Source organism: Anopheles bellator, chromosome 1 (assembly GCF_943735745.2).
Source record: "Anopheles bellator chromosome 1, idAnoBellAS_SP24_06.2, whole genome shotgun sequence".
NCBI lineage: Eukaryota > Metazoa > Arthropoda > Insecta > Diptera > Culicidae > Anopheles > Anopheles bellator.
Window position 1 is genome coordinate 49954520 of NC_071285.1, and position 19671 is coordinate 49974190.

A 19671-nucleotide genomic window follows, 5' to 3' on the forward strand; every position below is an offset into this window, starting at 1 on the left:
GGTATCTGGCTCCGGTTTCGAGTGGATTTCATTATTTCGAAACAAAACGGGGCCGCATACGCACTTGAACTCGTGGCAGGATCGTGGCAGGATCAACCGTGGCCCCGGGTGCCCCCGGGTTTGCTAATCGGCTCCGTCGGCTGGCGGTGCCTGGGCCCGGTGCCACACGCAAGCCGATTAAGCTGACCGGTCCCGGGAGATGACAATTAGACGACAAATTCTAAGTCCCATTAGGCCTAAGTGGCCTACCGGGATCTGGTCATCGGCACTGGCACAGGGTCCATAGAGCATAGTGTCCTCAAGTGGTCGCGCTTTGTCGTGCGGGGCAAATATTTGTCCCGGCCTCTTCGTTTGGCCTCCGTCTTGCGTCTTTCTTTCGGTGATTTGGCGAAGAAAAGCGCTACCGTTGCTCGAGGGCGCAGGATTCGGGTGAGCCCCGAAAGAAAAGACTCACCTGGGCCACCGTGCGCCACGCCGCCCGAAGAAGAAAGGTTCTCGAGTGCCCGGCATTATGCTTGCGGTGCCTAAAAGGATACTCACCGAAGAGGGCTCATCGTTCGGCTGATTCGGATCGTTTGCGGCCAAAGCCAAAGACAAAGCAAAGCGGACGGCATGGGCTCATCCCATCTGGAGTGTTCCGGGGTATTGATCGTTCTACAGGTTTATTTAGTTATTTCGATAGCTTTCGCGTGCCGTCTGCAGGACCTCTGTCTCATGGGGCTGTCCTTGCAGCTGCAGCACGCACTACCTAAGGCACAGGCTATTTCTCTCGTACCGCTCCGACTCCCGGAGACTCCTAGACTAGACTAGAGGCGGGCGCCCGCCCGCCCCCCTTTCGCTAGAGCAACAGAATGGAGGCGATACTGAAGTTGATCTTCCGATCCGCGTCACCGGTCCCATCGGCGGCCGCTTCCACTTCGCCCGGTTCCACGGCCGGACCCGGCAAGGAACCGGGGCTCGCTTCCAGCGGCGAGGCCGGTGGCCTGATGGCCGCCGGTCGGTGTATGGTGGGCCGCGGAGATCCGGCAGGACTCGTCGGAGGCCGTTCACCCGTGGCCGACTCCTGATCGCTGCCCGGCCCGGCCGGCCCGGCACTGAACGCTGATGATCGCCCGTCCACCGATTCCGGATTGGAGTGGGCCGGTGACACCACGGGAGGGATGGCGGTCGGGTGGCTGCCCGGATGGTGGCCAAACGGATGAAACGGTGACCCGGCCATCCCGGGCGGATGCTGATGGTGGTGCGGATGTTGGTGATGGTGCGAATGATGGTGATGACTCTGCGGCGGGTGCTGCGGGTGGCCGTGTGGCAGGTAGGGCGGTTGGCGGGCAAAGTACGGCAGCATGAGGTCCATCCAGCCCGGGTTGAACATCTGGTTGTAGTGGCGCATGAGCAGCATCTCCGGGCCGGTCGGTGGCAGGTGTCGCATCGGTTGCTGCCGTAAAGGATCCGGCGATCCACCGTCGGATCGGGGCCGCTTGCCGAGCTGCTCGTGCTCGTGGCGATCCTCATCGTCCGTCAGCTGTCCACCACCGTCGGCACCACCGCCACCACCGGTGCCGTCTCCGCCGCCCGACGAGGACGAGGATGACGTTGATGCATTGCAGCCCATCTTGCGCTTGCAGCGCGACTGGCCCGTCTCGCGGAATCCCTTGGCGAACGGGTTGTTATCGATCTTCAGCTTCGTGATGCGATCGTTCTGAGGGCCACGAGAGGGAAAGAGAGTGAGAGAGAGAGAGCGAGAGGGAGAACAGAAAAGATGTCAGAAAATGTCCATTGGGGCCATTGGGGACTCCCGTCCGGCGCAATGGCCGCGTCGATAAGCCGAAATGGGATTATGCATCAAAGCGAAGGTGCGTTGGTCACGAGGGGGTTTGGGGGAAAGGTGCCGGCGCGGCACGGACGTCTCATAATTAAGATCTTTAGTGAGCATTAGCGGCGGGCGTACAGCATGCCCACCGCTAAGCCCACCGATAGCCACCAATCAGTCATCGCGGTGAGCCGCCCGAAGATCGATGTCAATCCTGTTTTCTGGCTCCGCGCGACACCAGGACCCCGCGACATGACGGATCACGGCGGCCAATATCATGTTTTTCGATCCACGACGCATTCCCCCCACCTTGGGCTTTCCGGTTTGTCAACCCGACGCCGCCGGCGAGATCGATCAAAGGAAGCGGAGTGGCACGGGGTGGTTTCGATGGTCAAAAGACGGTGCCGCCATCACCGGATCGGGTGGGACCGGGAACGGAGTTAGGTGAAAGGCTGGGGACAGGATTGGGGGCTGAGCTATGTTTTGGTCTGGAGTTTCGGGCAACGAAATGGCGGCCGCTGAACCGATTTACGACTACATTCGGCCAGCCCACCGATGGTTTTACAATTACTACGGTGGCCAAAGGAGTTTGGTAATTCGCGCGAATTACTTTGAAAATTCATTTTTAATTCTTCTAAATCTATGTCGTTTCTTTTAAAGTAAGTTTATGCAATAAATCTCTTTTTTGGGTTGGTTCCAATTTTCGAAACGGTCAGAAAAGTTCTGTTGATAAGTAGCCTTGAACACATTCTTCGTTTCGGCTACTACCTTAACTGAAAAAGGTGTCCACGGAGCGGTATAGCCTTTTGAGTTTAGCGAATAGCCAGAAGTCACATGGGTCAGAAGTCAGGCGATGGTCGAAATGGGTGGAGTTTGCGGCGAAATGATCACGAAATGTTCACAAAAATATCACGAGGAAGTTGAACCAAGATTAAGCAATTCTGGTCCTTTTAAAAGGGTTCGTGATTTACCACACGATAACGTTTCAAATTAATTATCTGTTCAATCTGTGATAATACCCCCACAAGTCTTCGAACCACCCACCCCCAAACAACTAACCTGATAGGCCGTTACGGCGACGAACTCGGTTTCCGGAAAGACGAACGCTTGCTGGGCGGCCCAGGGAATCTGCGATGGGTCCGAGGTGCGGATGATGTGGATCCGTGGCTGGTACTTGTGCATGCTGGTGAGTACGACCTGTGTAAATCGAAACCGAAACCGTGGACGTCATTTAAAACCCGATTGGTTGGCCCCAGGGCTCCATGGGAATGTCCTTTCGTATCACTTACGTGGCCATTATTGTCGAGCGTGTTGTTCGTGAGCTTCACCTTGTTGAAGACGATCGGCTGGGAGGCCCAGTGGGTACCGAGGGCCGGACTGTCCGGGTGCAGGCAGAAGCGCTGGGGGCTCTGGGGTTCGGCCCCGCCCGCCGGTACCCACTGCGAGCCACTGAACTTGAACCGACAGTCGCTAATGGGCATCATCTCGAGCAGCACGCAGTAATTTGTGTCCGCATCCAGCCCGTCCACCGTTAGGCGCATCGACGGAAACATTCGGCTACAGAGAGAGAAAGAGAGTGAGAGGGAGAGGGAGAGAATGAGAGAGAGTTGGAATAAAGATGTTTGAGAAATTTTCCTTCACGCCCAAAGCGCCCTTCGCGGGCGGAAGTCGGAAGCGTATGTGGGTATGGCGTAATCGACGGTGATCTTCGAGCTATCATTATGCCCAGGAGCATTGATGTCGTGATTCGGGCGGTCAATGTTTGGAACCCGCAAGTGTGGTAGTCACTAAGAGGGAGGGATGAATCTTGTATCGATTCATTGCCCAATATTGAAATGGATTCAGCCGACCATCAATTCTTCCTAGGCGATATTGTTCGGTTGGGGAAACAGAAATTTAAGATGTTTCCGATGATCCGATTTGCGTCAAATATGCACCGTTTCGATGTAAAATGTGTTGCCATTTTAAAGCTATCTTCATAATACCTGCCTCATAGCAGTTTTGGTCTTTACTGGCGAAAAACTCTAGTGATCTCCTTGATCCCAATTTCTTATCATTCAGGAAATTTCGCAATACAAAAATGCATTTTCAGGTCCGGAATATATGCTGGACGCATTCAAACTTCTCATACAAGCTCTAGGAGTTTCAGGCAAGTCATTACATATCTCTTCATTTGCCCCTAGTATTTAAGTCCTTAGTACGTAAGCTGAATTTGTTAAGCCATTGGCGAACATTTTTAATAATTAAATAATTAAATAATAATTAAATATCTTCCGTTGTCCTGACGGAACACCTTTTTGTATGGCCAATTATGGCCGTTTCTGATCAATCGCTTTCTTCAAGCGGTCGACTTGCTAACAGTAGAGACTTGAATTTAGTGTTTGGCCATACGGCAGGGACTAATAATAAATGAGTCCTTTGAATCCCCATCAAATAAAGAGTAGAATCTCCCTGGCCGTGAGCCCTGCTTTGACCCCAGTTTGAGCTGCTTCGCCACGCTGTGATATGAACTATTTCTCATTCCGTTTGATCAAAGCCTCGCAGATGGAAATTCGATCCATCATAGTTTTTGGTAGTAGTTGGTGTGGCTCCTAAACATCGAGCTTCTGTTTGAAACAAACCCTGCGTAAATCGTTTAAAACTGTTTTGTGGTCGATTTTTAGCTCCTGGGCGTTATTACGACTACTATCATGCCAATCAACTTCATTTATACTAAGCCGAAACTAAGCTATGTTGTGTATGGTTAGTACTTCAATGGGAATTGCTTGTTATTGTCAGACTCTGGCCACGTTACGTCGACGCACACTCATCTCGGCCTACGGTGTGTAACATCGATTACGATTCCCGTTTCCCAGCCGGACCCGGGCAAAACGACCGAAAAAACAGAAAATCCAAAACAAACCTCGTTCTGTCCCGACGTCGACATCAAGACGTCAACAGGTGATCTTTTAAATTTACGCCACCGCGGGCCCCGCGGAGTGTCGTTGCGAGATTTACGGCCCCTCGCGGCCGTACCCCCTAAAAACCGGCAGCGGCCTGGCGGTGGCCTGGTCGCGAGGCACGAGGGCACGATAATGCTTCGCCCCGAGGGCCACCGGGCGGGCTCCAATTTTAGCCACCCAAACAAAAGGAGAGAGAAAAACGGAACCATGAGCCTGCGTGTGGTGTGGCCAATGCTGCTGGAAAGAAAAAAACAGAAACGAAGAAGCAAAAACCACACAACGTGCGTCATCTCGACGTCGAGGATGCCGTCGAGAAAAACCAACAGCAACAAAAACCCGCGGCTGGAAAGGCATAATGCTAACGAGGGCTTATTGGTGGCGAGCTGTGAGGCCGTTTTTCTCGCTCCTCGTGCATGTGTGCGTTTGCGGTGTCCTCTCTCGCGCCCAGCTCATTGTCTTTCGCGCGAGACGCGCCCCATCCTTGTGCGAGGAGCCCTGGGTTTTGGGGAGCCCTCGCTAGCCGTATAATTTCAGGCTCTCTGCTAAATTATTATTTCATCGCTACAAATCAATTTTAATGATACGTTTTCACAAATTTTCCCCCAGCACGGCCGGCCGCGACGGGGCTAACCAGAAGCCCTTCGACGGGCCTCTCGTCTGGTCTCGCACGGTGACCGGACCAAGACGATACCGGTCCCGCGGATCGACGCTGCGGCCCACCAGCTGGTCGCGGATCAACCACAAGGGAAGCCTTGACGGTGCGCGCCCGCGCGAAAGGAAGACATTCCGCCAAATTGGCCGGCACTGGGCCGGCGAAGGGCGCGCGGCGCATTTGGAGGCAACGTTTTGTTTACCTTTGCGCTGCCCAAAGCGGTTGCATTTACATACAGCCGACTGCGCGGATGGCGCGATACTCGGTAGCCGGACGCAGCGGAACGATGCACCAATCGGGGAGCCTCCGAGGGCCCGCATCGCCCCCCCGCCGAGACGAAATTTCTCCGTGGCGCCAAGACGGGCGCCGGACGGCAAAATGGAAAACGCGGCCGGCCCGGAGCTGCGCGATGGCATAAATCAAACCGCAGAACGAGGCTCGAGGCTTGCGGTGGGTTGTAACGAACCGATTCGAGCCAAGTCCCGGGGGATCATATAATACAGCGTAACAAATAGGTTTGTTAGTTTTATGTCGGTCCGTCGCCTGCGCCCACCGGTTTGGGCCTCCCACAGAGGGGTGTAGTTTTTCACCGGCTCCCGTGCCAGTCGGTTTGCATGTAAAAAATTAAATTTACTTAAAGGGGTGTTGTTGAATGAAATTAAATCAATCCTCCGAATAAACTTCCTTCTAGTTAAATGTATAGAGTGGTTCAGATCTAATTTTTGGATTCCGAAGATGGAGCGCAAACTATTGATTGTGGCTGTCGCTGTGTCGCTGTGTAGTGTCCTCCTGTTGAAACCAAATGTCGTCCAAGTTTTCAGCTTCAATTCCGCCAAAGAACATATTCTTCGGTTCACATCATATCTGCTTATTAACATAATCACCGAGGAGGAAATTAACTTAAATGAGACGAGGTTTTACAATTTCGTAAGGTTTGAGTTGAAGACTAACGACTTTGGAAAAAGTCCTAAATATTTCCCAACGTTCTGTAACTTCGTTTTTGTCAAAGTTTTTGCTAAAAGCTTACAATTTCCAGAAAAAAAGTTTGACACTTTAAAAGTAAAGCAATTGGTAGTTTAAAATCCAAACACTAGGTGGATCACCCTGTAGGATAAAATTTTTAATAACTCACACAAAGGACGCACCTCGGAAGCACCGCTTCAGGTGGAACTAACAAAGTTGCGTCAACGGTCTTTAGCCGCAGCGACATTCGATACCCGGCAACGGGAGCGACTCGTCCCAGGTCCCCGATGCTGATAAGCGTAATTTTAAGTTGTTTAAAACGTAACGCGATCCACACTCGCTAACCACACACCCGGCACGGCACCGACGGAGCGTGACGCGATCGTTTGGTAGCGCATGTAGCGCCTTCCGTTGGAGCGCTTCCGAGGGCGCTTTGTCACGACCGTTGAGGGACACGGAATGGGATCCAAGTAATCGGTGGCTGATCGGTCTCGATGGGCGAACGATCGTGCAAAAAAGGCAGCCGCAGCGCATGCTCGTTCAGCATCCCTCTGGAGAAGGTGTCTGGTGACCAATGCCACTCGCGCGGCCCCATGTTTCATTTATGAATGGCTGGGTAGTGGAAAAACGGACCACAGAGTGGGCCATCAAAGAACCGCTGGCTGACTGGCGGACAAGGTGTCAAGAAAGTGTCGCATCAAGTGAGACGAGCTCGTTTGCCTCGGCGAGCACAGAGAGATTCACGAAAATCCACAAACCGTACGATTTGCTGGCTGTGAAATTAATGTTTCGATCCAACATCGAGCCAAAGTCTCCTCTCAATAAGAGAACGGTTCGGTACGAGTAACGCGGCTGCCCGAGTGCGCCAAGTGGCAAGTTAATATGTCAGCCAAGTGATGGCTCGTCGCCAGCTTGCCTGGCGCGCGCCCATGAATAATGCATTTTTCGGGGTGTATGTACTGCAAATTGGCTCGATCGCGATATCAAACCAATCAGTAGATGGTGGTTTGCTGTTTATTTTTTTGCAACGATCGGGTGAGTTCGGGTCCGAAGCAGACGCCATGTCAGCGCCTTTTAAAGCGAGCCCCAACTGGCAGGCCCAGGAATGTGTATGTACTAATTGGGAGCGACCGCTTCAGCGGTGGCAGATGTGCGAGACCACGTGACAGATGAACCGTTGGACGCCCCGAACGGATGCCTTCAGGTGGCCGCCCATCAGCTGGGTGGCCAGCACTTGTTTGTTTTACAATAAATATGCAATAATTTTCCTATCAATCATGCAACGTGATCCCGATCATGTTCCTCCGATCATCTGCTGCTCGGGGTGAGCGATGGTCCCCCCGAATTGTTCCTAGGCTAGACGATCGCCAAAACGCTGTTCGATGCCAGCCGGGACGGGCCAGTCCACGCCAAGCAATCGGCAGAGCTCAACAAACAATCATTCGACAACGGGCAAATGAGCACCTTTTCAAGTGTCCATTTATTTTATGATTACTTTTTTCGACCAAGCGCCGGGCAAACGATTTCCCGCGCGGCCCATCGCCCGCGAGAGTTCCCCCGGGAGGGACCCCGGGAACTCGGGTGGTTATTGTTTTGCTTTTTTTTTCGGTTCGTTTCCCCATTATTTCGACGCAATAATTGCTTCCCAATTAGCGAAGTGTGGAAAATTACATACAATCAACACATTCGAATTACAATTACCGGGGATGATTTGGTTAGAAGTAAATAATTGTCTGTTTACATTTTGGGGCTCCCGCACCCGCGCACCCAGACACACCCGCGGAACCACGCGCTTTTCCGGTCGCGCTCCGTTCCCGTGGTGTCCGGGACAGGCCACCGGTTGCCACGGTTCTGCACACCGTTCTTTGGGCCCACCTTTTTGAGGTGTTGATTTGTGTTCGGTTCGGTTGCACTGGTGAGATCCCAGACATCAATCGCGCAGGATTTGAGGTCCAGCCTTGGCCTGCCTTGGCCGGAAAAATTGTCCGTCCCCGCTGGTACGGCTGCACAAGAACAATCAATTCAATCAACCGAAACTCGCGAGGCCCGAGCCCGCCGAGGTGGGTATTAAGTGTAACGACGTGGCGTCGAGTTGATTGAGCAGTTGTGTGAGAAGAATGGAGCATCTTCTCACCTTCGCCACCCACCCCGCCGTTACCATCCAGTGGTCCAGCCACCCACAACGCAACGCAACGCGAAAGTGAAGAGCAAAAACCCCGAGCTCGAGCGGAACCCGAAAATCACCCTTTAACAACCCATGATCGAGGCAAATCAGGCGAAATTATTGGATATTTTGTTTGTTTGTTTGTTATTTCTTGTTTCTGCCTTCGGGTTCCGTTTCTTCTTCTTCTTCGTCTGCCAAGGTGTGACGGCGTAGGAAATTTTCTCGATCACTAACAAGCTCGGTTGCCGGTTCGGTTCGGAGGCCCCACATTGGAGGTTCCACAGTTTTCCACCGTGATTAGCGTGTGAGGGGCTCATCACCCACCACGCATGGGGCTGATGTCGCGGCCTTCAACCACCCGCGCATCACCCGCTCCTCACTCGCCTATTGACAATCAACTATTATTTTTGGGGCGGATAATTATCTGCGCGCCTCGCGGCTCGTTCTCGGGCCACGGGTTCTCGGCTTGATTGGCGGCGCTGCCTGTGTCTGTGTGCTGGTGGCTCCAGACACCGCGCGCGGCCACCACCTCACACCGCCCGCGCCAGCGCCAGCGGCCGGAGCGCGAAAGGCCACGAAACGAAACGAAAGACTCGAGCGCCGAAACAAGCGACGAACGGCCACGAAGCAGGTAATTCTGAAAATTGAAAAATTAAAAACACATTCCACCAGTGCTCCGGGCAAACTCCGGTCTCTGGCGGGGGAAGGGGATTCCTTCACGGGGGGGCGGGGACACGGCGGCGGCGGTGAAGCGCCACGCGGTGCGTCCCGGGAGGCTCGCCCGGGAGGCGCCAACATGGTAATAACATTTTATTTCCCCTTTTTCGTTTCGTTCACTCTCCATTGATATTTATCGTGGATCTCCCTTGGCCGCCCCGTCCGGCACCACGGCGACGCCCGGTTCATTCACGAGCTCCGTGGCTCCAACGTGGAGACCCCCAATCCGGGCGGGCCGCCGTTATGGGGTGCAACAGGTTATGTTTTATGCTCCGTACGGCGGGCGGGCCCGCCTGACGCGCGCCTGTGTTTGTGTGTGTTTTCCCCGCACGTTTGCCACCAGCTCATTAGTAGCCACCGGCCTCCAGTCCCGGTCAGGTGGGGTCCACTCCCCGATGGCCATGGCTCCCCAGAGAGGGCGCTTTCGGTGAGCGCCCGAAATGGATACACATAAATCAAATCTAGTCGCGGTCCGACCAGCGGCCGGTATTCCAATTCTGTCCACTGCCGGAGCACCGTGCTGGGGCTGGGAACCGATCCGATCCGAACTGAGAACCGCGGGCATCCCAATCGCGGGCCTTTAACGGTTTCCGGTAGGATCCCGGGAACGATCGGGAACGAATTTATGGCCCCGGCCCCGGAATCGATCGGATGAATCCGTCTCCCACACTCTGCACCTTCGACACAGGCGAGCTGCAGGTTGATGGCGAAGCCGAACGGGAGGGGCAGAGAATTTCCGAAGAGTGCGTATAATTTTATTACGTGAAAAATGCTCTGCGCCACATTTATCACGCGCGTATTTGCGTTTACTGTTGGCTTTGATTATAGGTATTAACAAAAAAGGAAAGAAACGGGCGACGCCGGAGAGTCCCTGGGCCGGGGACCCCCGATTGACGCCCCCTTTCGCTGGGAAGAGAAATGATTTTCACGGGTCGCTTTTTGTGTTCCTTTGTGGGCTTTGTCTTATGCTGCTGCTGCTGCCGTTGGGGTGCTTGCGGGTGCCATGCCGTGCTCGCCTAGGCTCATTATTAACGTCTAGGTTTCTTCCCGTCTTGCGCACCGCGACTCGTTAGAGGCCTGGGACTGACGGGCTAATGCTAGGGGTTGCACGGAGCGAGAAGTATTAAATCAGTACTAATGGGCCGTGAGGCCGTGGGTCCTCGTGGACGGGAATTGTTTTGCCCCGTTTCCTTTCGCGCTCCGATTGGTTATTAATTACAGCGCGATCCATCCACACACTGTTTATCCCTTTTGCAGCACCGGCCAATTGAAGCATGGCAGCGGGCTTCTTCCTCTATTTTGGGCCCCTTGGGAGCCAGAACGGGGCCTGATTGATTGGTTTTGCAATGTGCCGAATTGACACGCACGGTGGTGTGACTGACGCGACACGAGTGGCCGATTGTCAACGGGGCCAGAACACGCCACAGGCATCTTGAAAACGTACTCGTGTAAGTGTTATGACGACAGTGCACGCAGCTGCGAGCGATTAATCAAAAATTGCATTTAAATTAAGTGTACGGTAAGGTTTCGTCAATTAAACGAAGGACCATGCGAAACCAAGGAGAAACTTTAAAGTAAGATGTTTCGATGATGAGCTTATAAAGAAGATTAATTACAAACATTGGGCCATGTACAACCTAATTGCACTTTTTTGTCATTCGATAGCATAGATGGTCTCATTTATGGCAATATTGTCTTGATCTTGGCAGATAAAAATATGAACATACATCTGATCACCACTTGTTTCGCTATCGGCAGAACCCTGTTAAACGCTGGTATTAAATTTAAATGAAATGCTATGGCTTCAAAAACTGCGACAATACTTTGCTCACGGCTTGCTGGAATAGATCAACGACAAATCGATCTGTAAACTTTACGGTTTCCCTTTTTTCTAGCCCGAATTTACGATCGCAACACAATCTGCTCCAGCAGTGGTGCCGTCAGTCAAGTGTCACAGCCGAAACCCATGTCGGCGCGCGAAGGATGTTGTGGCCGTTGGGACGGGTACATTATTTATTACGAAACGGTTTGTCGCGCACCGACCGCACCGACAGATTGCTCTAGTTCATGCGCCCCTTCCTCCGGACACGATAAAAAAGATCGTGTCAGAAGATGACACCATCCGTCGTGAGCGCCCTTGACACAAGGCAACGGAGAAGGTCCCGGTTTAGGAAATTTTTGGCGACACGTTTTATGGACTAAACTCTTTGACACTTGCGGGGCTGGCGAACCACTTGTGCTTCGATTTATCACGTCACGGCGTGATCCTGCCAAGCGCAGGACAGGTTGCGCCAGTCGAGGCCTGAGCATCGCCACGGTGCACTCGACATCCCTTTATTATACAAACATTTGTGGCTTGCCACGGTTCCTCGTCCATCATGCCGCAGTTGGCATGTTTCAGTCAACATTTGGACCCTGGGAGAAGAAGAAAAAACAACGAGCCGAGCCTTCGAGCCGCTAGGGTCTTCGGTGGGTCCGAATTGTTTCGCTTGTGTTCCGTTCCTTCGCTAGCGTGGCCTGTTTTTGTTTTTTCCCTGTTCCCTGGCCGCGCCTTGGGCCGCCTGCATAAAATATTTTTGGGCGCCAGGACCACATGCTGATTCCTAGACACGAAGCCCGCTCGGTGGACGGGTTGCTAGCGTCGTCGTCGTTTCCCAGGCACCGTGGAGTCCTCCAAAAATCTAAATCTCGCCCTCATTCTGACGGCGCCCTGGCGTCAAGTGCTTCCCGGTTCCCGGCCGACCCACGGGTTACGGGCCGTTGTTTGCTTAAAACGCAACCCGCAACCCGTCCCACCCGGCCCCGGTCACCATCGCCCCGTGGATCGCTTTCACGAACCACTCACGCAGCAAATGTGTGATAAACTTTACACTTGCCTTTCACGGTTCGGACCACGTGAACGAGCCGCGACGGAGGGGTTCCAAGCGCAACCCCCGGGAACGACGGTGGGCGCGTTTATTAGCGGTCCCCTGGCCGTGTCTGCCGCCATTGCATGGGGAGAAAACAAATGGGATCCGTGGTTGTATCGGGCCTGGACTATCACAATATTTAATGTAGCGCATTATGAATGGAAATATTTCTTCCGGCTAATTATGGGGTTCCAGGACATAAATAATCTCATCACACATCGCCTCCTTTGTCCCGGAGGGACGAAAGGAATCTTAAGTAGGAACACCCCCCGGTGCGGATTTCGGTGGTGGGTTTTGATTAGTGGCTTATTTGGGGTAGGACTGTCCGTTGCCACGTCAGGTACGGCCATCGAGAGTTCCGACTCCCGAAGGATCAGATAACTGGGGACGGTTATCGGCGGCGGCCGGTAGTGATTGGGATGATGGATGGATGAATGTGTGCGGCGTGTCGGGACAATTGGAACCATCCGTGCATTTGGACGTGCGGGTCCATTTGAGCTTTCAGTTTTTGAGATGCTGATCAAATGCATTTCATCGACTGATATAAATGAGGCAACCGTTTCTGCAAATCATTACTATACATTTTTAGTTTCAACATTCCCGACTAGCTTGGCTATTCCGCTTAGTGCCACTGTCCTATATTTAATCATCTTTTTATCTTCAGTTTGATTCACCTATTTATCAGCCTCAGGGTTGCATGTTGCTGTAAGAGTTACCCTTTGACCAGAAATACCATATCTGATAGCCAAGGAACTGGGCATCAAATATCTAGCTGTTCTAGATCTAGCTCTGGCTGATTTAAGATGATTTTGTAGTTCTTTGTGCGTTTGTTTCTGAAGCTACTGAAATTTGGGTCATCAAAACTGAATTGAAATGAATCAAAAGCGAGAATCGATCAGAAAACTTATCCAGCTCATAGTGCATATAGTATTTGGGTTTTGGATTATGATCTCCAAAAAACTTAAAATTGTAGGAATGGTTCTATTGGTCCAAAAACTCTTCTCCTTAAGCTGGAATTGATTGGATATTGACCATTAGTCCTTACTTACTGATTACAAACTCCATATGACCCACTTTACGATGCCATGACGGCTTTTAACAACAGTTTATGGTCCCAGCAACGCCCAGCAGAACAAATGTACCAAAATAACATTCAAACTTAAATTTTATCAATGTAAAATAAGAGTTATCCACCGAAGAAACGGCAAGTAGCTTCATAATTGACTGTCCCTGTAAATAAAGAGTGTCACACACATCCTAAAGGACGCGCCATTGTGCACATACATCAAGCCAGTTTCTCTCGAGTTCTCGAGTGGCACCGTTGTAGTGCAGACAATAATATTTATACAGACAAACTTGAGACAATCGTTTGACTTTTCCCGGTTAACATGGCCACTAAACAGGACCTCTTGATGGTTCCAAAATTCCCATCGGACTTGGTACGGGTAAACAAAAACAATGCCCGAAGAAATGTGGCGTGTCCTTCGCAAACAAACTTCCGCCACAGAGCGGGGGCCATCGCGGGAACGTCCGTTTGCATACCACGCCATCGGGACAACTGTGGGACCGAATCGCGAAGCCCCGAAACACAAAATAAACCACAACCAGTCGGTGTTCGTGGTGTGGACCCGGAACAAACAAACAATGCGAGGCGCCATTTTACTTCCAACGGACCCGAGTGTGTCCTGGCGCGGTTATAGGGCCGCAGTTTGCCAAAAAACAACAAACCGTTTCGGGAGACGATGAAAGCATGGGCACCGTTTGTCGCCAGAACCAAACACAGATGGCGCCAGGACACTTCCGCCCCTCTGGTGAATGGTGCTTAGCCTTTTTTTGCCAGCGAACGGAGTGCAACAGGTGGAAGGTGTCGTTTGGTGCTTTGTTTTGAGCATTCTTCGGAGTTGTATTATTATTTTCTATGGCTTAGGCCAAGGTAGGGAAGAAATGCTGAATTATCAACCAGGAATGGGACAACGAACGATCTTCAATAAATCGAAGGAGTGATCCTCACATTCCCGTACCGTGACGGAGTGCTGCCCAAACTCCCATCTTACTTACCGTCCACTCTTGGTGATGATCATCTCGGTGCCGATCTTGTGAAACTCTCGCCACAGTTCCTTGTTCTGGAGCTTCAGCTCCACGCCCGGCAGCGAGTAACGCGGTGGTAGAGCCATCGCATGCATCGATGGCACCGGAACCGGCAGCATCGTTGGGAACGGATCTGAAAAGCACACAGAGAGAGACAGAGAGAGAGAGAGAGTCAATAAGCCTCCAAGCCCGGAAACGCAACGCGCCCAACTAAGTGGTTGTCAGCAGTTTTCCTTTCCGCCCGCCAAACCTAACGTGACTGAAAGTGGTGCTGGTGGTGATTTTCCTCCCATTTTCCCGTTAGGCTTTCCCGACAGCCAACGGCAGGGCACGAAAAAGGGGGGGCCCAAGAATCGATCCGCAGCATCTCAGCGGTCCACGGGCGGTGATTAGAAAATTAAATAAAGATAATTAGCCCAATTCGATTAGGTCTAGGGTCTTTTGGTGAGCGCGACGATGACGACGGTGGATCGATCCGAAGCTGGAAGCTGTTCCGTTCGACGGTCCCGGCGTTTGCCTTTTCCGTCGGACCTTCGTTCTGAACGGAACCGGGCACCGCGAGAGGAAAGAAATGTATTAAGAAAAAGGTGGCCGTCCACCCAAACTCTGTGTGACCGGGGCGGGCAGGGTGCCGGGTAGGGAAAAATGAGAAGCTCAACCAGTTTGTCAGTGGCCTGTCAGAGCCGCGATGAGGTTCGTTAGATGTTTATTTCTTGTGTTGTCTTTCTTTTGTTTCTCCTTTTCATGTAGTCTGTGTCTTTGTTTCTTCCATCTCTCTTCTGCTCCTCATGTCGGGGGCCTCTGGCGGCCCTTCCTTCACCCCGCGCAGAACGGAGAAGGAAGGAAGAAAAAAAAACCGGAGGCCCAGGCCCGGGTCGCCTGTCTCGGAAGGGATTATGAGCCGTGAAAATGGAAATTTCATAGTCATTTATTTCGAGAGGGCCCACGAGGGAGATGATTTCGTCTCACGGGGTTCGCCACGAGACGGGGCGAAAAGGAGTGAGGCGGTGGCGGATCGGATCAGGGCGTGAGTGGAGAAGAGAGAGAGAGAAAAAATTATATCATTAATTCGTGCTTGTTACACGTCGTGCGGCTTTGGCGCCGGCGATTTTCCAGACAGACATTCATATCCACATTCCACCGGGCCGGCCCCGGCTTGGGTCGGACCGGGTGTGTGGACATCATCTTCCTGGCGTGGCGTGGCCGATCGTGCGCCGAAGGCCGCGGTATCAAAGCCCAACCGGGTTGACCATCCGTCCCCAGGTAGTGAGCGTGTGCGTCACGGCGAAGAAAGCATAACCAGGAATAAAACGGAGAATCATCCGCGACAACGACGACGAGTCGCCCCCAGTCCTGTGGGGCCCTTTCCTGTCTCGCTCTTTCTCGGCCGTAGAATGGGGAAGAACACACGTACCGACATATCGCTCGATCGTTTACACGATCGCCGAAGGACGTAGCGATTGCGAAATGCGCAGAAACTGCAAGGCGCCATTCGACTCAATCCGGCCGAACTTTCATGGGTGGCGCTTGGATTAAGCATGATAAAGAGATCGAGGGGCAGTAGGAATGAGCGAGACAGCTCGGAAGAATGGCCAAAAGGCCGGGACGAGGAACGAAATAATACACACAACAAGAAGGATGCACGATTGAAATCGATTTGATTTCGGTGGGCTTTCGGCATCAAGATCAGATCAGTTTGGTGCTGCAGTCGAGGGAAGTAGATTGAAAACGGATTTTCGTGGACTGGATATGTGATTGAGAAAATAGGAAAAAAGAAACAGGATTCATTTCAATCAACGAACGGTCCAAATGATGTCGTTATGTGCAGCGAAAAGGCGACACTTCCTGAGGGCAAAGTCAGAGCGCACGAGACGAGACATTTATGTTACACGGCCATCGTCCCTCTGTATGGTTCCAACGCTTCAAATGTGCTGGTGTCACGACTTGCGTGACACGATCCACTCGTCGGGCGCGCTATTGGCGCCCTGGCTGATTGACGGAATTACTTCCTCCATATTGTCGCCGGACGATAAAAGTTAACCTCTACGAAGGTGCTGCCTGCGGAGGTGCTGAAATTGATTTACGATTGCTTCCCCGCCATGAGAACACCCTCAGCCCGGCGCGGCGCAACAGATGACATTGATTCGTCCGGCCGGCCGCATGCCGCCAACGCGGCGCGACTATCATCAAATTTGCTAGGACGTGTAATGCAAAGCCCATTAAACGCTGCTTACAAAGTGTGGCAATGGAAAACACGTTCCCGTACGAAACTGGCGCACGGAATTGGCGCGATCGTGCGACACAAAGCGTGGCTGGCGTGGAACCCCGCAAAGGTCCCGCTCCAGGCTCCGTGCGGTAGGTAAGCCCCCTCCCGAACCTATGCGCGGTGCAGTTATGAGTGATGACGATGTTGGGAACGATTAAACGTGCTGATGATGGGCTGGAGTGAAGTTGTTAATTTACGACCGACCGTCCCAGCGCGCAATGGGTCGCATTTGCTTTCCCCTAGATTAGAGCCGAAAGGTCTCGACTTTCGTGCGTGAGGACGACGCGCGGTGCCGTTGCGTGCCTCCTTGCTTATCGCACCGGCGCAAGGGGGTAATTATTTTGCATCGCCGACCACCCAGCCGGCCGACCGAAGCGAAGGCGATGGCGGGCTGGCTCTCCGGCCGCCGGGTGTGACTCGTTTTATTTCGCACATTTATCGTCGATCGGCGGAGACTTAAGATGATGATGGCGACCAGACACACCAGATGGTTTGGAGTGAAGGAAACCATTTTCTAAGCACGTTTGGTAAGCTAATTGAAGCGTAATTCAAATTGAATTGCGAATTAAACCGTATCATACACAGCTTTACGTGCTTACGGTAGAATAGTGGCATTTAAAGCTTGATTTTTTAAAAGAACAATTTAAATCAGATATTTATGAAGAAATGTTTATACAGAAAGCTTGTAAAATTAATTATTTGCCTCCAAAAGAACTAATTTGTTTTATAAGATTTATGTGGATTTAACAAGCTTAAGAGGTGGTTCGTCCGTAGATCACTGGTCTTACTGAGCCAATCAATGGCTTTCTATGCGAAAGACGTTAGTTCGAACCCTAACAATTGCGTTAAATTGAGTGAGAAACTGTAAGTTAGTGCGTAACTGTGCTCTGTTCGTTCTAACAATGATAAATAAATATATAAAATAAACAAGCTTAAGAGCATAAGAAACAATGCAGAAGGTTTTGTTCCGTTAATGGAATGGTGTTAAGTGCTGAGCCCAATGAGCCGTGCCCTTATAGTGTTTATATTCGTCCGTTCCGAGTGCGCTTTCTCAGCTCATCAACCGTTTTCTGTCGATGAAACATTCCAAGATAAAACACGAAACTCGGACAAACACCACACATCTCTCCTGTCAGCCGTAGCGATTCGTAAAACAAACCCGATGTCCCGATAAACGATCTCGACACTTTCACCCGGTGAAAATGCTCATCCCTTATCAACTGCCCAACATCGTCCCGATCGCGTCCGCATTCTACAGCCCGATCTTTTTTTATGATTTATGAGTGCAAACCAAAGCATGGAAAGCACACAGGGCACACACAGTTCCACATTCCACAACACCCGCATGGCGCCGCTTCCAAGCTTTCGACCCTCGACCGAAGTCCTTCCCGCGCAACAGTGACGTCAACGGTGACGTCTAGATCGATCGCTCCGAGTGCAGCCGGATTTGACGGATTGTCTTGGGGCGCTGCGTGGAATTAATTATACATTTCCCATCACCGGAGCATCCTCGTGGCCACTCTCGGGGTGATCATCGAACTCGGGGCAAGATCGTACAGGTATCGTACCGCGTGTGCAACATGTGCGGACATGGGTCCCTGAACGGACGCGATACTATTAATCATTTTCGAGATGTTTGCTCGGGAAAACGGCGCGCCGGGACCTTCGTAGCCTCGGGTCGATCGATCGAGAGGATCCTCGCCAGGATCGCCGGGCACAGCAACAGATGAACGATTGGGGTTCAGGTTCGGGTTCTGGTATTCGATGGGACTAATTTTCCCTCGAAAAACAAACACACAGCCGGCGTCGACGGGGGTCGCATTAACCGACCACATCCGTTCAGATAAGGGTACAAATTTTCACAAATGTTTTCGTCGATTCTTCACGTTGCCCCTCGCCGGATCCGCGGTGCTGACCGCACCGCTGACACCGGTGGGCTGAGATCGGGCTCCGGTTCCGGTTCGGAAGGATAATGATGCTCTGTGGGCAGGGCGGACGGAGGGCGCGACACGTCCTTACCGCAGCAGGAGCAGCAGCAGGGGAGGCGTCCATCATTTGTCAGTCGAACGCATCTGTCAAACGGCCGTCCGGGTCCGTTTCGCTGAATCCGACGTCCTCATGCTGCTGCCGTTGCTGATAGTTTGTTGGTTTTTGGCCCATAATTACTCGGTCGCCGCTCATCTCTCGTTCGCTGCCTCTCGGGTCCGTATTTCCAATCAGAACCCCGTCCAATTTGGGACGCAACATTGGCCTGGACGGCTCTGGGCGCTTACCTGGTATTCGTTGCAACATTTGCTGTCGGTAGAGTTCGTGTGCGATGTGCTGATGCATCCGCAAATCGATGAGATCGGTCATGGTGCCGGCCGCCGATGGGGCAGGGAGCTGGCCGAGGTGGGCTTTGATGGTGCGTTCGATGGGCACACCACCGTTTTTCAATGCTCGATTTTTGCAACAATTCACAAACCCTTGGCTGTCGGCTGCTGGGGGCAAATTTCACCAATTATTTCCTTTTCGCAACTTTGCAGTGAACACGGAAAAAAACGAAATCACTTTTCACCGCGCCGGGGACTGAAACTGAATCCTCTCAATCGGCCCGCTTCGACCGGGGATTGTAACACTTTTCACGGCCACGGGATTTCGTGCGTAAATGAGTGCGGAACGTTCACAACCACCTAGTATTTTGGGGTGCACTACCCGCAACGGCCATTTTGTTCACTGCCGTCACTTCCAGCATCGGCCACCGGTTTTCCGGTGGAAATGTCGTCTTCGTTTTCCTACTGTCGCATCACAACGCGCCCGCGTCCAGCCGTGTTCACGTCCAGTCACGGAACAATTCGCTTCTCAACTGCCGCCCTTTCGTCGTGGGCCGCGAAGTCCGCGCGGCTCGGCCACTTGGCACGCGGGGACCTCCGCCACCGCCACCTCCTCTCGCAGAAAGTTGCTACGCTTTTTCGGGACTTTCCTTCCTCTCTCGCACGAACACGAACACGATCGAACCGCGGACGAGTATGCGAAACGCACTTTGTCGAACTCGCGGTTCGCCAATGCTTTCAACCCTGTTCCGTCCAGCCCCGGTTGCCCCACCAAACCGGCCACTGGCTCGTAGTGTGTGCGTGTTTGATGGTGTGTGGGATTTGGACTGGTGTTGGTGTTGGCCATC

The 19671-nt window shown here is 52.4% G+C and overlaps 1 protein-coding gene across 1 annotated transcript; it reads right to left on the reverse strand.

Annotated features, from left to right (window-relative positions):
- Positions 1–838: 838 nt before the first annotated feature.
- LOC131215785 (T-box transcription factor TBX6-like) lies at positions 839–18866 on the reverse strand. Its single transcript, XM_058210182.1, has 5 exons — positions 18785–18866; positions 14216–14378; positions 3100–3367; positions 2870–3007; positions 839–1699 (listed from the first exon to the last, which is right to left on the reverse strand). The coding sequence occupies exons 1-5, from the start codon at positions 18864–18866 to the stop codon at positions 839–841; spliced, it is 1512 nt and encodes a 503-aa protein (XP_058066165.1).
- Positions 18867–19671: the final 805 nt, after the last annotated feature.